We start from the raw sequence: 17,231 nt of genomic DNA, 5'->3' as shown, positions 1-17,231 counted from the left end.
TCCGTTCCTCTCCTCTCCGTTCCTCTCCTCTCCGTTCCTCTCCTCTCCGTTCCTCTCCTCTCCGTTCCTCTCCTCTCCGTTCCTCTCCTCTCCGTTCCTCTCCTCTCCGTTCCTCTCCTCTCCGTTCCTCTCCTCTCCGTTCCTCTCCTCTCCGTTCCTCTCCTCTCCGTTCCTCTCCTCTCCGTTCCTCTCCTCTCCGTTCCTCTCCTCTCCGTTCCTCTCCTCTCCGTTCCTCTCCTCTCCGTTCCTCTCCTCTCCGTTCCTCTCCTCTCCGTTCCTCTCCGCTCCGTTCCTCTCCGCTCCGTTCCTCTCCTCTCCGTTCCTCTCCTCTCCGTTCCTCTCCTCTCCGCTCCTCTCCTCTCCGCTCCTCTCCTCTCCGTTCCTCTCCTCTCCGTTCCTTTCCTCTCCGTTCCTTTCCTCTCCTCTCCGTTCCTTTCCTCTCCTCTCCGTTCCTTTCCTCTCCTCTCCGTTCCTTTCCTCTCCTCTCCGTTCCTCTCCTCTCCGTTCCTCTCCTCTCCGTTCCTCTCCTCTCCGTTCCTCTCCTCTCCGTTCCTCTCCTCTCCGTTCCTCTCCTCTCCTCTCCGTTCCTTTCCTCTCCTCTCCTCTCCGTTCCTTTCCTCTCCTCTCCGTTCCTTTCCTCTCCTCTCCGTTCCTTTCCTCTCCTCTCCGTTCCTTTCCTCTCCTCTCCTCTCCGTTCCTCTCCTCTCCGTTCCTCTCCTCTCCGTTCCTCTCCTCTCCGTTCCTCTCCTCTCCGTTCCTCTCCTCTCCGTTCCTCTCCTCTCCGTTCCTCTCCTCTCCTCTCCGTTCCTCTCCTCTCCGTTCCTCTCCTCTCCTCTCCGTTCCTTTCCTCTCCTCTCCGTTCCTCTCCTCTCCGTTCCTTTCCTCTCCTCTCCGTTCCTTTCCTCTCCTCTCCGTTCCTCTCCTCTCCGTTCCTTTCCTCTCCTCTCCGTTCCTTTCCTCTCCTCTCCTTCTTTCCTCTCCTCTCCGTTCCTTTCCTCTCCTCTCCGTTCCTTTCCTCTCCTCTCCGTTCCTTTCCTCTCCTCTCCGTTCCTTTCCTCTCCTCTCCGTTCCTTCCTCTCCTCTCCGTTCCTTTCCTCTCCTCTCCGTTCCTTTCCTCTCCTCTCCGTTCCTTTCCTCTCCTCTCCGTTCCTTTCCTCTCCTCTCCTTTCCTCTCCTCTCCGTTCCTTTCCTCTCCTCTCCGTTCCCTTTCCTCTCCTCTCGTTCCTTTCCTCTCCTCTCCGTTCCTTTCCTCTCCTCTCCGTTCCTTTCCTCTCCTCTCCGTTCCTTTCCTCTCCTCTCCGTTCCTTTCCTCTCCTCTCCGTTCCTTTCCTCTCCTCTCCTCTCCTCTCCTTTCCTCTCCTCTCCTCTCCGTTCCTCTCCTCTCCGTTCCTCTCCTCTCCGTTCCTCTCCTCTCCGTTCCTCTCCTCTCCGTTCCTTTCCTCTCCTCTCCTCTCTGTTCCTTTCCTCTCCTCTCCTCTCTGTTCCTTTCCTCTCCTCTCCTCTCTGTTCCGTTCCTTTCCTCTCCGTTCCTTTCCTCTCCGTTCCTCTCCGTTCCTCTCCTCTCCTCTCCGTTCCTCTCCTCTCCGTTCCTCTCCTCTCCGTTCCTCTCCTCTCCGTTCCTCTCCTCTCCGTTCCTCTCCTCTCCGTTCCTCTCCTCTCCGTTCCTCTCCGTTCCTTTCCTCTCCGTTCCTTTCCTCTCCTTTCCTTTCCTCTCCGTTCCTTTCCTCTCCTCTCCGTTCCTTTCCTCTCCTCTCCGTTCCTCTCCTCTCCGTTCCTTTCCTCTCCTCTCCGTTCCTTTCCTCTCCTCTCCGTTCCTTTCCTCTCCTCTCCGTTCCTTTCCTCTCCTCTCCGTTCCTTTCCTCTCCTCTCCGTTCCTTTCCTCTCCTCTCCGTTCCTTTCCTCTCCTCTCCGTTCCTTTCCTCTCCTCTCCGTTCCTTTCCTCTCCTCTCCGTTCCTTTCCTCTCCTCTCCGTTCCTTTCCTCTCCTCTCCTTTCCTCTCCTCTCCGTTCCTTTCCTCTCCTCTCCGTTCCTTTCCTCTCCTCTCCGTTCCTTTCCTCTCCTCTCCGTTCCTTTCCTCTCCTCTCCGTTCCTTTCCTCTCCTCTCCTCTCCTCTCCTTCCTCTCCTCTCCTCTCCGTTCTCTCCTCTCCTTCCTCTCCTCCTCCGTTCCTCTCCTCTCCGTTCCTCTCCTCTCCTCTCCTCTCTGTTCCTTTCCTTCCTCCTCTCTCTGTTCCTTTCCTCTCCTCTCCTCTCTGTTCCTTTCCTCTCCTCTCCGTTCCTTTCCTTTCCTCTCCTCTCCGTTCCTTTCCTCTCCTCTCCGTTCCTTTCCTCTCCTCTCCGTTCCTTTCCTCTCCTCTCCGTTCCTTTCCTCTCCTCTCCGTTCCTTTCCTCTCCGTTCCTCTCCTCTCCGTTCCTCTCCTCTCCTCTCCTCTCCGTTCCTTTCCTCTCCTCTCCGTTCCTTTCCTCTCCTCTCCTTTCCTCTCCGTTCCTTTCCTCTCCTCTCCGTTCCTTTCCTCTCCTCTCCGTTCCTTTCCTCTCCTCTCCGTTCCTTTCCTCTCCTCTCCGTTCCTTTCCTCTCCTCTCCGTTCCTTTCCTCTCCTCTCCGTTCCTTTCCTCTCCTCTCCGTTCCTTTCCTCTCCTCTCCGTTCCTTTCCTCTCCTCTCCGTTCCTTTCCTCTCCTCTCCGTTCCTTTCCTCTCCTCTCCGTTCCTTTCCTCTCCTCTCCGTTCCTTTCCTCTCCTCTCCGTTCCTTCCTCTCCTCTCCGTTCCTTTCCTCTCCTCTCCGTTCCTTTCCTCTCCTCTCCGTTCCTTTCCTCTCCTCTCCGTTCCTTTCCTCTCCGTTCCTTTCCTCTCCTCTCCGTTCCTTTCCTCTCCTCTCCGTTCCTTTCCTCTCCTCTCCGTTCCTTTCCTCTCCTCTCCGTTCCTCTCCTCTCCGTTCCTTTCCTCTCCTCTCCGTTCCTCTCCTCTCCGTTCCTCTCCTCTCCGTTCTCTCCTCTCCGTTCCTCTCCTCTCCGTTCCTCTCCTCTCCGTTCCTCTCCTCTCCGTTCCTCTCCTCTCCGTTCCTCTCCTCTCCGTTCCTCTCCTCTCCGTTCCTCTCCTCTCCTCTCCGTTCCTCTCCTCTCCTCTCCGTTCCTCTCCTCTCCTCTCCGTTCCTCTCCTCTCCTCTCCGTTCCTCTCCGTTCCTCTCCTCTCCTCTCCGTTCCTCTCCTCTCCTCTCCGTTCCTCTCCTCTCCTCTCCTCTCCGTTCCTCTCCTCTCCTCTCCGTTCCTCTCCTCTCCTCTCCGTTCCTCTCCTCTCCTCTCCGTTCCTCTCCTCTCCTCTCCGTTCCTCTCCTCTCCTCTCCGTTCCTCTCCTCTCCTCTCCGTTCCTCTCCTCTCCTCTCCGTTCCTCTCCTCTCCTCTCCGTTCCTCTCCTCTCCTCTCCGTTCCTCTCCTCTCCTCTCCGTTCCTCTCCTCTCCTCTCCGTTCCTCTCCTCTCCTCTCCGTTCCTCTCCTCTCCTCTCCGTTCCTCTCCTCTCCTCTCCGTTCCTCTCCTCTCCTCTCCGTTCCTCTCCTCTCCTCTCCTCTCCGTTCCTCTCCTCTCCTCTCCGTTCCTCTCCTCTCCTCTCCGTTCCTCTCCTCTCCTCTCCGTTCCTCTCCTCTCCTCTCCGTTCCTCTCCTCTCCTCTCCGTTCCTCTCCTCTCCTCTCCGTTCCTCTCCTCTCCTCTCCGTTCCTCTCCTCTCCTCTCCGTTCCTCTCTCTCCTCTCCGTTCCTCTCCTCTCCTCTCCGTTCCTCTCCTCTCCTCTCCGTTCCTCTCCTCTCCTCTCCGTTCCTCTCCTCTCCTCTCCGTTCCTCTCCTCTCCTCTCCGTTCCTCTCCTCTCCTCTCCGTTCCTCTCCTCTCCTCTCCGTTCCTCTCTCTCCTCTCCGTTCCTCTCCTCTCCTCTCCGTTCCTCTCCTCTCCTCTCCGTTCCTCTCCTCTCCTCTCCGTTCCTCTCCTCTCCTCTCCGTTCCTCTCCTCTCCTCTCCGTTCCTCTCCTCTCCTCTCCGTTCCTCTCCTCTCCTCTCCGTTCCTCTCCTCTCCTCTCCGTTCCTCTCCTCTCCTCTCCGTTCCTCTCCTCTCCTCTCCGTTCCTCTCCTCTCCTCTCCGTTCCTCTCCTCTCCTCTCCGTTCCTCTCCTCTCCTCTCCGTTCCTCTCCTCTCCTCTCCGTTCCTCTCCTCTCCGTTCCTCTCCTCTCCTCTCCGTTCCTCTCCTCTCCTCTCCGTTCCTCTCCTCTCCTCTCCGTTCCTCTCCTCTCCTCTCCGTTCCTCTCCTCTCCTCTCCGTTCCTCTCCTCTCCTCTCCGTTCCTCTCCTCTCCTCTCCGTTCCTTTCCTCTCCTCTCCGTTCCTTTCCTCTCCTCTCCTCTCCTCTCCTCTCCGTTCCTCTCCTCTCCGTTCCTCAACATAGCCTTAATATTTTTTTCTGACTGCTTTCCGGAGTCCCAGCTGCTCAATCGAATACTGATACATGGTAACAAACTTCAGCAGTGATACCAGGACCAAGTCAAGTTGAGTTTTCAACCTCTGTGTTTGGACAGAAATTAAGAGCAAGCGGAGATGTTTAATTTGAAGAAGTAACGACGTTTGTTATAAAGTGCAGGGAGGTGAATGGAGGCGACAGCGCCGGCCCCTCCACACAGGCAGACCCCCGGGCAGTCACATTCACCTTCCCCTACAGTCCTCCATACATCTCATGCACAGTGGGGCGACCTCCTGCGTGGGGGAGGGGGGATTACATTATGTGTAGTACATTGACCCCGTGGTGTCCGATGAGGGGGATTTCTGTGGTTCCTGCTGCTGAATTTTTTTTCCTGTACTGCACAAAAAAAGGAAAAGTTCTTCTGGATTTATTTTGCTGCTGACATCTGCAGAAAACCTGTCTGGGGAGGTGGGGGTCTGTGAGTTGATCTCTGAAGAGGATGCTGGCGGGCCGGCAGTAGAGACCCCTCACTGAGCGCCATGTGTGACTATGGAGCAGCGTCCTGCTGGCCACTTATACAACAACAGGAGAGTAGGGTCCCTGACAAGTGGATCCTCTTTATTAACCCCTCATTGCCACCCTAAGAAACCAGTGAATATATTTATACCAGGCGCGGTGTCTCCGCCGCTCCATCTGGTCGCCGGCTTCACATTCAGGCTCAGATGGTTGTCTTCTGGAAAGACCCTGTAACATGCAGAGAACATGGGATGGGGGGACGGCCCCTATTGTGGCCTGGACTATCGATGGCGTCGTGCATTACGAGGGCCGCACAGAGTTCAGGGTCCCTGCGGGGTGAGTGGGCACTCGCTGAGTGCTGTGTACCCGGCCGCTGGTGTAATGAGGAGGCGGCAGGGATCGGCCTCTGATTTCCACACAATTGAAGCGCTAATCGTTTTTAACCCCTTAGTTTGTCCTAATTAGATCTCAGAAAAGCAGAATAGAACAACGTTTTGTCTGAGCCGTCTGCACCTTGCCCGCGCTCTGCACCCACATCTTGCAGTTCAGCCTTTTTTACAGGTGTTTCTTCTCCCGGGGGCACTGATGCCGCTGGTTTCCCTCCGTGCGTTCGCCCTCCTGTTCTCCCGTCTGTTCGTGCAGTGATGAGCAGAGAACCTTTTATGGCAGAAAGGACGTCTTATGTGATGTGCGGTCGGGGCAGGAAATGTGTCACTTCCTGAGTCGCTCGGCTCAGCTACATCACTGGTATAAGCCGTGTCCACAGCCCGACGTGTGCAGTGATCCCAGTACTGCAGCGTAATGATATTACATGGCATACGGCTGCAGATGGTTACGCCGTATACTGACCCCGGCGAGTGTAGGGCTGCAGATGGTTACGCCGTATACTGACCCCATCGAGTGCACGGCTGCAGATGGTTACGCCGCGTACAGACCCCGGCGAGTGCACGGCTGCAGATGGTTACGCCGCGTACAGACCCCGGCGAGTGCACGGCTGCAGATGGTTACGCCGCGTACAGACCCCGGCGAGTGCACGGCTGCAGATGGTTACGCCGCGTACAGACCCCGGCGAGTGCAGGGCTGCTGATGGTTACACCGTATACTGACTCCGTCAAGTGTATGGCTGCGGATAGTTACGCCGTATAGTGACTCCGGCGAGTGTATGGCTGCAGATGGTTACGCCGCATACAGACCTCGGTGAGTGCACGGCTGCAGATGGTTACGCTGCGTACAGACCCCGGCGAGTGCAGGGCTGCAGATGGTTACGCCGCGTACAGACCCCGGCGAGTGCAGGGCTGCAGATGGTTACGCCGCGTACAGACCCCGGCGAGTGCAGGGCTGCTGATGGTTACGCCGCGTACAGACCCCGGCGAGTGCAGGGCTGCTGATGGTTACGCCGCGTACAGACCCCGGCGAGTGCAGGGCTGCAGATGGTTACGCCGCGTACAGACCCCGGCGAGTGCAGGGCTGCAGATGGTTACGCCGCGTACAGACCCCGGCGAGTGCAGGGCTGCAGATGGTTACGCCGCGTACAGACCCTGGCGAGTGCAGGGCTGCAGATGGTTACGCCGCGTACAGACCCTGGCGAGTGCAGGGCTGCAGATGGTTACGCCGCGTACAGACCCTGGCGAGTGCAGGGCTGCAGATGGTTACGCCGCGTACAGACCCTGGCGAGTGCACGGCTGCAGATGGTTACGCCGCGTACAGACCCCGGCGATATCACGGCTGCTGATGGTTACGCCGCGTACAGACCTCGGCGAGTGCACGGCTGCAGATGGTTACGCCGCGTACAGACCCCGGCGAGTGCACGGCTGCAGATGGTTACGCCGCGTACAGACCCCGGCGAGTGCACGGCTGCTGATGGTTACGCCGCGTACAGACCTCGGCGAGTGCACGGCTGCTGATGGTTACGCCGCGTACAGACCCCGGCGAGTGCACGGCTGCAGATGGTTACGCCGCGTACAGACCCCGGCGAGTGCAGGGCTGCAGATGGTTACGCCGCGTACAGACCCCGGCGAGTGCAGGGCTGCAGATGGTTACGCCGCGTACAGACCCCGGCGAGTGCACGGCTGCAGATGGTTACGCCGCGTACAGACCCCGGCGAGTGCACGGCTGCAGATGGTTACGCCGCGTACAGACCCCGGCGAGTGCAGGGCTGCAGATGGTTACGCCGCGTACAGACCCCGGCGAGTGCAGGGCTGCAGATGGTTACGCCGCGTACAGACCCCGGCGAGTGCAGGGCTGCAGATGGTTATGCCGCGTACAGACCCCGGCGAGTGCAGGGCTGCAGATGGTTACGCCGCGTACAGACCCCGGCGAGTGCAGGGCTGCAGATGGTTACGCCGCGTACAGACCCCGGCGAGTGCAGGGCTGCAGATGGTTACGCCGCGTACAGACCCCGGCGAGTGCAGGGCTGCAGATGGTTACGCCGCGTACAGACCCCGGCGAGTGCAGGGCTGCAGATGGTTACGCCGCGTACAGACCCCGGCGAGTGCAGGGCTGCAGATGGTTACGCCGCGTACAGACCCCGGCGAGTGCAGGGCTGCAGATGGTTACGCCGCGTACAGACCCCGGCGAGTGCACGGCTGCAGATGGTTACGCCGCGTACAGACCCCGGCGAGTGCACGGCTGCTTTCTTGCACAGTTACTACTTTAATCTTTCTGAAATCTGATCTTTTTTCCTTCTTTCTCAGGTGCTGAAGAACATCTATGGGAGTTTCCTCACTTCTCCTGAGCCCGGTAAGGTTTTCTCTGATACATTTCTGTGGATTCCTGTTTGCACATCGGCCTCTTCGTCACCGCGCCATATTACAGCTCGTGAAGTGGCTTTTCTCTCATGGTTTGGAGATATAGTGCCGCCATACCCGTATATAATGCAGCCGTTTTGCACTTTGCATTGTGATTTTTGGAAAGCGCTGATAAAACATATTCTGGTGCCACAATGTGATGGATTTCTTTCTCTTCCTCAGGTTACAATGTATCTTTGCTTTTTGACCTGGAGAATCTTCCTTCCAACCGCGACTCCATGATCCACCAGGCCGGCATGCTGAAGAGGAACTGCTTCGCCTCAGTGTTCGAGAAGTACTTCAGGTTCCAGGAAGAAGGAAAAGATGGCGAGAGGAGAGCCGTAATCCACTACCGGGAGGACGAGACCATGTGAGTCCATCACAACGAGCCCTGAACTATAACCGGGCCGATATATAATGAGTACAGTCCAGATAAAATGCCGAAAGATAACAGCAGCTTTCTCTTATGGATATTTTCTCCAGGTGCAAATAATTACTATAAAATGTCCTTCTACGTATAAAAATATAACTACTATAATACTGCCCCCTATGTACAAGAATATAATTACTATAATACTGCTCCTATGTACAAGAATATAATTACTATAATACTGCTCTCTATGTACAAGAATATAACTACTATAATACTGCCCCCTATGTACAAGAATATAACTACTATAATACTGCCCCCTATGTACAAGAATATAACTACTATAATACTGCCCCCTATGTACAAGAATATAACTACTATAATACTGCCCCCTATGTACAAGAATATAACTACTATAATACTGCCCCCTATGTACAAGAATATAACTACTATAATACTGCCCCCTATGTACAAGAATATAACTACTATAATACTGCCCCCTATGTACAAGAATATAACTACTATAATACTGCCCCCTATATACAAGAATATAACTACTATAATACTGCCCCCTATGTACAAGAATATAATTACTATAATACTGCCCCTATGTACAAGAATATAACTACTATAATACTGCTCCTATGTACACGAATATAACTACTATAATACTGCCCCTATGTACAAGAATATAACTACTATAATACTGCTCTCTATGTACAAGAATATAACTACTATAATTCTGCCCCCTATGTACAAGAATATAATTACTATGATACTGCCCCCTATGTACAAGAATATAATTACTATAATACTGCCCCCTATGTACAAGAATATAACTACTATAATACTGCCCCCTATGTACTAGAATATAACTACAATATTACTGCTCCTATGTACAAGAATATAACTACTATAATACTGCTCCTATATCAAGAATATAACTACTATAATACTGCTCCTATATCAAGAATATAGCTACTATAATACTGCTCCTATGTACAACAATATAGCTACTATAATACTGCTCCTATGTACAACAATATAACTACTATAATACTGCTCCTATGTACAACAATATAACTACTATAATACTGCCCCCTATGTACAAGAATATAACTACTATAATACTGCCCCCTATGTACAAGAATATAACTGCTATAATACTGTTCCTATGTACAAGAATATAACTACTATAATACTGCTCCTATGTACAAGAATATAACTACTATAATACTGCCCCTATATCAAGAATATAACTACTATAATACTGCCCCCTATGTACAAGAATATAACTACTATATTACTGCCCCCTATGTACAAGAATATAACTACTATAATACTGCCCCCTATGTACAAGAATATAACTACTATATTACTGCCCCCTATGTACAAGAATATAACTACTATAATACTGCCCCCTATGTACAAGAATATAACTACTATAATACTGTTCCTATGTACAAGAATATAACTACTATAATACTGCCCCCTATGTACAAGAATATAACTACTATAATACTGCCCCCTATGTACAAGAATATAACTACTATAATACTGCCCCCTATGTACAAGAATATAACTACTATAATACTGCCCCCTATGTACAAGAATATAACTACTATAATACTGTTCCTATGTACAAGAATATAACTACTATAATACTGCCCCCTATGTACAAGAATATAACTACTATAATACTGCCCCCTATGTACAAGAATATAACTACTATAATACTGCCCCCTATGTACAAGAATATAACTACTATAATACTGCCCCTATATACAAGAATACAACTACTATAATACTGCTCCTATGTACAAGAATATAACTACTATAATACTGCCCCCTATGTACAAGAATATAACTGCTATAATACTGTTCCTATGTACAAGAATATAACTACTATAATACTGCCCCCTATGTACAAGAATATAACTGCTATAATACTGCTCCTATGTACAAGAATATAACTACTATAATACTGCTGTGTTGTATTTCCGGTTATTTCCATATTGTTGTTTTTGCTTCTGTTATTTTAATCAGTTTACTTTTATTACTTTTAGGTATGTGGAAGCTAAGAAGGACCGGGTGACGGTGGTGTTCAGCACAGTATTTAAGGACGATGATGATGTGGTTATAGGGAAGGTGTTCATGCAGGTTAGTATCTGACCGCTGTATAGTAATGTCACTGTGTCAGTAGAGTGCAGTTCTCGGGGCTGACGCTGTCTTTCCGCCCAGCTTGAGTGTTGGGGGAGCATCTTTCACCCAGTCTTTATTTGCAGGAGTTTAAGGAGGGACGCCGCGCCAGTCACACCGCACCTCAGGTTCTTTTCAGCCATCGGGAGCCTCCGCTGGAGCTGAAGGACACGGACGCTGCAGTGGGGGATAACATTGGGTACATCACATTTGGTGAGCGCGCACTGGATTACAGTCACAGATCGTGCCTTCATACACAGCAGATCATTTACATGTGGATTTCCTGAAAGGGCTGAGCAGCGATGCTCCACACGGCCCGTGCACGGGAGCATTGCTGTTTTTGGAAGCTGCTTATTTCGGCTAACGTCTGCTTTTCTCTCCTAGTGCTCTTCCCCCGTCACACCAACGCCAACGCACGGGACAACACCATCAATCTCATCCACACATTCCGGGACTACCTGCACTACCACATCAAGTGCTCCAAGGTGGGTCCTCCGCACATCCCGCTCCTCGATCCTCCGCACATCCCCACTCCTTGGTCCCCCTCTATATATTATGGTCGTTACTGACAATCAAAAAATGTAGTGTTTTTTTTTCTTATTAATGCCCTTATTTGTCCTTTTCTTTAAAAGGCTTACATCCATACTCGCATGAGAGCAAAAACCTCAGACTTCCTCAAGGTCCTGAACAGAGCTCGTCCTGACGCAGAGAGGAAGGAGATGAAGACTATATCGTGAGTTGATGTGATCATGGGCAGGAGTTGAAGGGGTATTCTATTAAGGAGGACAGGTGATAACGTCTTGATTGGTGGTGCTGAGACCCCCATCGATCACTAGATGGGGGTACTTCTCACCTATTTGTATACTGCGGTGGTCAAGCATATTTGCTCTTTTATCCATTCATTCTCTCTGGCGATCCTGTGCACAGTGGTCGGTGATCTCCGACAGTCTTATAGGAGAAGTAATGGTGCAGCGGGGCTCCTGCTCAGACATCCCTTTAATCAAACAGGACCGATGTCCCCCATTTTACCGGTTGGAGCCCCACCACTCAAGCAGTTATCACCTCTCCTGTGGAAATTGTCTTCTAACCAGCATACTCTTTTAGTCATTACAGAATAAAAAGTTTTTCAACTTTCTTACAAACTTTTGTTTCCTTGTCGTTTTCAAGATCTTTGCTTATTGTCAGTGAACAGGGACATCCTTGTTTATATCTAGAGAATGAAAAGTAGTTTAGAGCAAGTATTTTTTTCACAGCTCAGGGTTTGCTTCACTTGTATCCAGTCTATATAATTCACTCATGGCTGATGCATTTTACTTGCACCAATATACTATGTAAGGGGAAGAAAAAAAAAACAAAAAACAGAAATTTGTGCTCCGGTTGTATGTACGTCACACAGAGCGATGTAGACTAAATTGCAGCAAAGTCCCAGCTGTGAGAAGTATTAGGATGTAGGGGGGGTAAATTTAAAATCTTCCTTAACATTTTGGGAGGTCAGAGACTTGTCACACTTTCTACCTGCACTGATACATTGTAACAAGCTCATCAGCTGTGGAAGCTGAATTGGCTTTTAACTTGCTCATGGTAAGAAAATGTTTCCATTCACTAACAGCAAGTAGAAAGTCTATGGAAATGGAGATGCAGAACGTGACGTTACACAATGAATAAACTGCACAATGTTTTATGTTTCTTCCTTGTTCTACACTAATAAAAATTAAATTCTCGCCTGCAAGGACGGTGCCAGGTTTGTGTGATGGCGGCGCTGATATCTGCACATACCTGTGGCCGGTGGTATTTATAAGCCCCGGGTGATGCCGAGATAACATTCATTATCAGATGTTCCCATCTCCTCCCGGGGCTGTTCTATGTTTGCTTCTCTGTTAGGATTACATAGTAAGGGTAAGTTCACACGTTGCTTATTTGGTGCAAATTTTCCATGATTTTGCTGGTAGAAAATCCACAGTACAACATAGCACCAGCTAAGTATATGCGAGTTCAACAAATCTCACCTACACTTGGCTGAAAATTTCGGCGCAGATATTGAGCCGTGCTGCCATAATCTGCAGTGTCAAATTCTTATAGAATCAGTGCGGCGCGCCAACCGCTGCAATGTTACGGGTGAAATCAGCACCAAAATCTGTAACAAAAGCGCTTTGTTCCGCAGATACTTTACTGAAACATCTGCACCAAATGTGCAACGTATGATCTTACACTGGAGATGAATCAGGACTCTGAGTCCTCCAGGGATGGGATCGCTCCTTGTGGGTTTGGATTTTGTGCAGTTTTCTAAGCTGAAATCCTCAGCGTTTCTGCGTGTAAAAATCTGACTATTGTCTTAGCTTTTTTTTTATCTGTTCAGAATATGCAACAAAACAATGCCTGGCCTGCACTTTACATCCGTAGCAAAAGAAATTGCTGATTTAAAAAACGCAATAAAAGGCAATTTCTGTGCAGATTCCACATCAAAAAATGCAACGTGGATGAGATTGTTACGACTCATCCGCTTTGCTGGTGCTGTGTACGTGCATATAATCCCGGTGTAAAGGGATTGTGTCATCGGAAAATGACTTGGTGTTTAAATTGGGTTTTTGTGTTGAATGTATTTTTTAAAAATGCTTGGCATTTTTTTACCATCTTTATTCCCCATATTACAATCTTTATTAAAAATGTGAATTCTTGCAGTTTTCACACTGGTTGTGGGGGTTATTATTATAGACTCCTCTCCTGTTACTTTGTGGCATCTAATGAGCATGTGCAAAGGTCATTGTGAAGGAAGGGGGAGGGAGGAGGTGAGCTGTGACATCCTCCAATGCTTCCGGTGTATGGAGGTGTTACCTGTTATTTGTAATCCTGCCTCTGCTGATATAGAAACTGTTCACTGAAAACTGAAACGCACCCCCCCTCCGCCCCACCACCAAAAAATCCCGGCGGCCAGTGTGAAAATTGAAAGTTTTCTTTATTAAAAAAAAAAAAAACAATAAAATTGTGATTTAAAAAAAAAAAAATACAGATGTGGCAAATAATGAAGGAAAAAAATACATGTAGCAGAAAACCTGATGTTAACTATAGGTTGTTTTCTGCCGACATTCACTTTGAACTCTACACCATGTACGCAGCGTGTGAACCAGGCCCAAAGGTACGACCAGCGATAAAAGTGCAGGGAGCCTCCCCGACAGTCATACATCTGGATTTACCAGTTGACAACGTTGCAAATTTATCCAAAATTCACCCGTTTCTCACCTATTTGCCGTAGTTTGTTAACTTTTCTGCGCCTCTTTTCTATGTGATGATAAAGGCATCAAAGTCGCAGCGTCGGTTTGTCGCGTGCTACATACCGTAAATGTCGCCTCATGGTCTCTGCGATGCGTTTATGGATTATTTGCCGGCCGTCCACATACTGATTCCAGCAGAGAGACGGGTCATAAATATCAAGAGTCTTTAATAAATATGGATATATTTTATCTCAAAGTATCTTTGAGATTGGGGCTTATTACAAATGTCACACCATTGCCTGCCTGTAGCCTCTGAGCTACCCTGCCTTTAGCTGGCTGCAGAATAAGTTAACTGAGAATCCATCAGTGAGCTGGTTATGCCAGGAGCATTTGTGTGTCTTCTATGCGCCTTTCAGCTGATTTATGACCCCATAAGAACGAGCTCACTGATTCTCATTTGGCTCCGTGTTCTGCCAGCATTAGACAGTCTAACATAAAAGACTGTAGAAGGCAAATGGTGCAAAATTTTTCATGAAACTCGAATGCAAAAATTAGATAGATATATATATATCTATCTATCAATCATCTTATCCCGTCTGTCTGTCTAGGAAATCCCGTGTCGCTGATTGGTCCGGCCGTGGCCAATCAGCGACGTGGGATTTCAGAAAAAGATGGCGGCCGTTAGCGGCTCATCTGCTGGACGGAAGTCAGCGGCGATGCATCAGTAATATGGTTCACTGATTGGTCGCGGCTGGCGGCCGCGACTAATCAGCGAGATTGGCGCAAAATTTAAACACCGCTCTGCTGATTGGTCGCGACCGCCGGCCGATCAGCGAGATTGGCGCCAAATTTAAACAACACTCTGCTGATTGCGCCCGGTCGGCCGCATACATATTCTAGAATAGCCGATGCGTTAGAATAGGGCCACCATCTAGTATTATATATGTGTTCATATCTTTTAATAGCACTTGTAGACAGAGTTGATGTTCATGCGTTTACCCCTTTTATGAAAGGTGATGATCCTGTATTGGATGGCCCTGTCAGCGTTCTGGTTTTCTCCACGGTTTCTTTTGAGTTCTGCATTGTCGTCCCTCGGTTATTCCTCCTGTAAATGTGTTATAGCAGGGCGCTCTCGCTCCTCTTGTTCTTGGGGTTTGATTTGTCAAATCAATGCAGATAATTATTAGTATTGACTAGAAGAATTGTCAGTTTATTCCTACATTTCCAGGAGGAATAACTTCGGGACGGCACCTCATACTGTCAGACAAGATGCCACAGAATTGTTAGGATTACTGACCCGCTGTCTGGAGAGCCGCCCGCTCCTCTCTTAAAGGGTTTGTTTTGGGCTATTGTGACCTTCATTCTGCTCTGAAGCTACAACTCCCAACATGCTCAGGATGAGCAGATGGCATATTCATTAATTCAGCCTCGTCAGGTGCCAGATTATTGCCGGTCTTTGGAGAAATGTATAATCTTGCATATGCTGGATTACCAGATGCCAGATTAAAGGAATTTAACCAAAACTTTTTTTTTTTTTTTATTTTAGGGGCAAAACCTTTGCCGCTCGTTGACCGCGTGGCTGACTCCAATTAAATACCGTTAAAAAAAAAGCACCAATCACCCCGGGTGTCAGATTTCCAGGCGGAACGGTTCCAGTGTGACCCTCGGGGGTAAAGTTTAGTAAAATCCAACCTATCTGAAGCCGTGCTTTGCCAAGAAATCGTATAAAACAGCGGAGCGGGACGTGCTCTTGTTTTCTTCACGTCCCTCTACCCCGCGCCATGTTCTGCTTTCTGTACTCGTTTCTTACACACAAAAGAAAAAAAAAGGAGAGAATCCTGGTGAAAATTTGTTGTGCAAATTATGTTTTTGGAATTGTTTAAATAAATCTTTCTATCCTATATCTTGGTGTCTTCATGTAACTTGGTCACAATTTGGCTCTTAAAGAAGATGTGGCGGGGTCTATAAACTCCATTAGGAAAGGAGGATCTTCATCATTTAGTCAGAAGAGAACGTCTGGAGGACCCAACATGAAATGGGCAATGTGTAATTCTTACTTTCTCCTGCGGAGGAGCTGTAGTGAGATTATAGCACATCGCTGGGGGGGGGGGGGGGGGTGCAGTAAGAAAATCTCCCTTGGAGCAGATGAAGGTTATTTATTGTGTAGTGATTGTTTTTATTACTTTGTTCTATAAACTTAATCTGTTCTCTGCTTGCTAGTTTGTACTGAGACAATGGGTAAAATAAGTATTTGATTCTCTGGTGATTTTTGCAAGTTTTCCCACCTACAGAGAATGGAGAGATCTGTATTTTTTTATCGTAGGTCACTTCACCTGTGAGAGACGGAATCTAAAAAGAATCCAGAAAATCACATTGTATGATTCTTAAATAATTAAATTTGCCTTTCATTGCATAAAATAAATATTTGATCACCGACCAACCAGCCAGAATTCTGGCTCTCACAGACCTGTTAGTTGTTCTTTACCTGTATTAATTGCACCTGTTTGAACTCATTACCTGTATAAAAGACACCTGTCCACACACTCAATCACACTCCAACCTCTCCACCATGGCCAAGACCAAACAGCTGTCTAAGAACACCAGGGACAAAATTGTAGACCTACACAAGGCTGAGGCGGGCTACATGACAATAGGCAAGCAGCTTGGTGAGAAGGCAACAACTGTTGGCACAATTATTAGAAAATCGAAGAAACACAAGATGACTGTCAATCATCCTCGGTCTGGGGCTCCATGCAAGATCTCGCCTCGTGGGGTAAAGATGATTCTGAGAAAGGTCAGGAATCAGCCCAGAACTACATGGGAGGACCTGGTGAATGACCTGAAGAGAGCTGGGACCACAGTCTCAAACTTTACCATTAGTAACACACTATGCCGTCAGGGATTCAAATCCTGCAGGGCACGCAAGGTCCCGCTGCTTACGCCAGCACATGTCCAGGCCTGTTTGAAGTTTGCCAGTGACCATCTGAATGATCCAGAGTAGGCATGGGAGAAGGTCGTGTGGTCAGATGAGACCAAGATAGAACTTTTTGCTGTCAACTCCACTTGCTGTGTTTGGAGGAAGAAGGATGAGTACAACCTCAAAAACCATCCCAACCATGAAGCATGGTGGGGGAAACATCATACTTTGGGGGTGCTTTTCTGCAAAGGTGACAGGACAACTGCACGTATTGAAGGGAGGATGGATGGGGTCATGTATCGTGAGATTTTGGCACAACAACCTCCTTCCCTCAGTAAGAGCATTGAAGATGGGTTGTGGCTGGGTCTTCCAACATGACAATGACCTGAAACACACAGCCAGGGCAACTAAGGAGTGGCTCTGTAAGAAGCATTTCAAGGTCCTGGAGTGGCCTAGCCAGTCTCCAGACCTGAACCCAATAGAAAATATTTGGAGGGAGCTGAAACTCAATGTTGTCCAGCGACAGCCCCGAAACCTGAAAGATCTGGAGAAGACCTGTATGGAGGAGGGGGCCAAAATCCCTGCTGCAGAGTGTGCAAGCCTGGTCAAGAACTACAGGAAACGTCTGACCTCTGTAATTGTAACAAAGGTTTCTGCACCAAATATTAAGTTCTGTTTTTCTTTTGTATCAAATACCTGTTAAATGCAATAAAATGCAAATTAATAATTTAAAAATCATACAATGTGATTTTCTGGATTTTTTTAGATTCTGTCTCTCACAGGTGAAGTGACCTACGATA

General features: G+C 48.9%; 1 protein-coding gene across 1 annotated transcript in view; it reads left to right on the top strand.

Annotated features, from left to right (window-relative positions):
- The window catches only part of ARPC2 (actin related protein 2/3 complex subunit 2), a 23,850-nt gene extending 8,435 nt beyond the window's left edge, over positions 1–15,415 (top strand). The window contains exons 4-10 of the mRNA XM_073647428.1: positions 7,644–7,689; positions 7,920–8,106; positions 10,173–10,266; positions 10,392–10,518; positions 10,690–10,790; positions 10,938–11,038; positions 15,061–15,415. Of these exons, the coding sequence (XP_073503529.1) occupies positions 7,644–7,689; positions 7,920–8,106; positions 10,173–10,266; positions 10,392–10,518; positions 10,690–10,790; positions 10,938–11,038; positions 15,061–15,085 (681 nt within the window). The 3' untranslated portion in view covers positions 15,086–15,415. The remainder of the gene's footprint in view (positions 1–7,643; positions 7,690–7,919; positions 8,107–10,172; positions 10,267–10,391; positions 10,519–10,689; positions 10,791–10,937; positions 11,039–15,060) is intronic.
- The last annotated feature ends 1,816 nt before the right edge of the window (positions 15,416–17,231 follow it).

This window comes from Phyllobates terribilis, unplaced genomic scaffold (assembly GCF_046119375.1).
Source record: "Phyllobates terribilis strain yellow unplaced genomic scaffold, ASM4611937v1 Scaffold_9__5_contigs__length_417890890, whole genome shotgun sequence".
Classification (NCBI taxonomy): Eukaryota; Metazoa; Chordata; class Amphibia; order Anura; family Dendrobatidae; genus Phyllobates; species Phyllobates terribilis.
The sequence above is the reverse complement of the archived record's forward strand: the minus strand, read 5'-3'. Positions and strand labels throughout refer to the sequence as shown.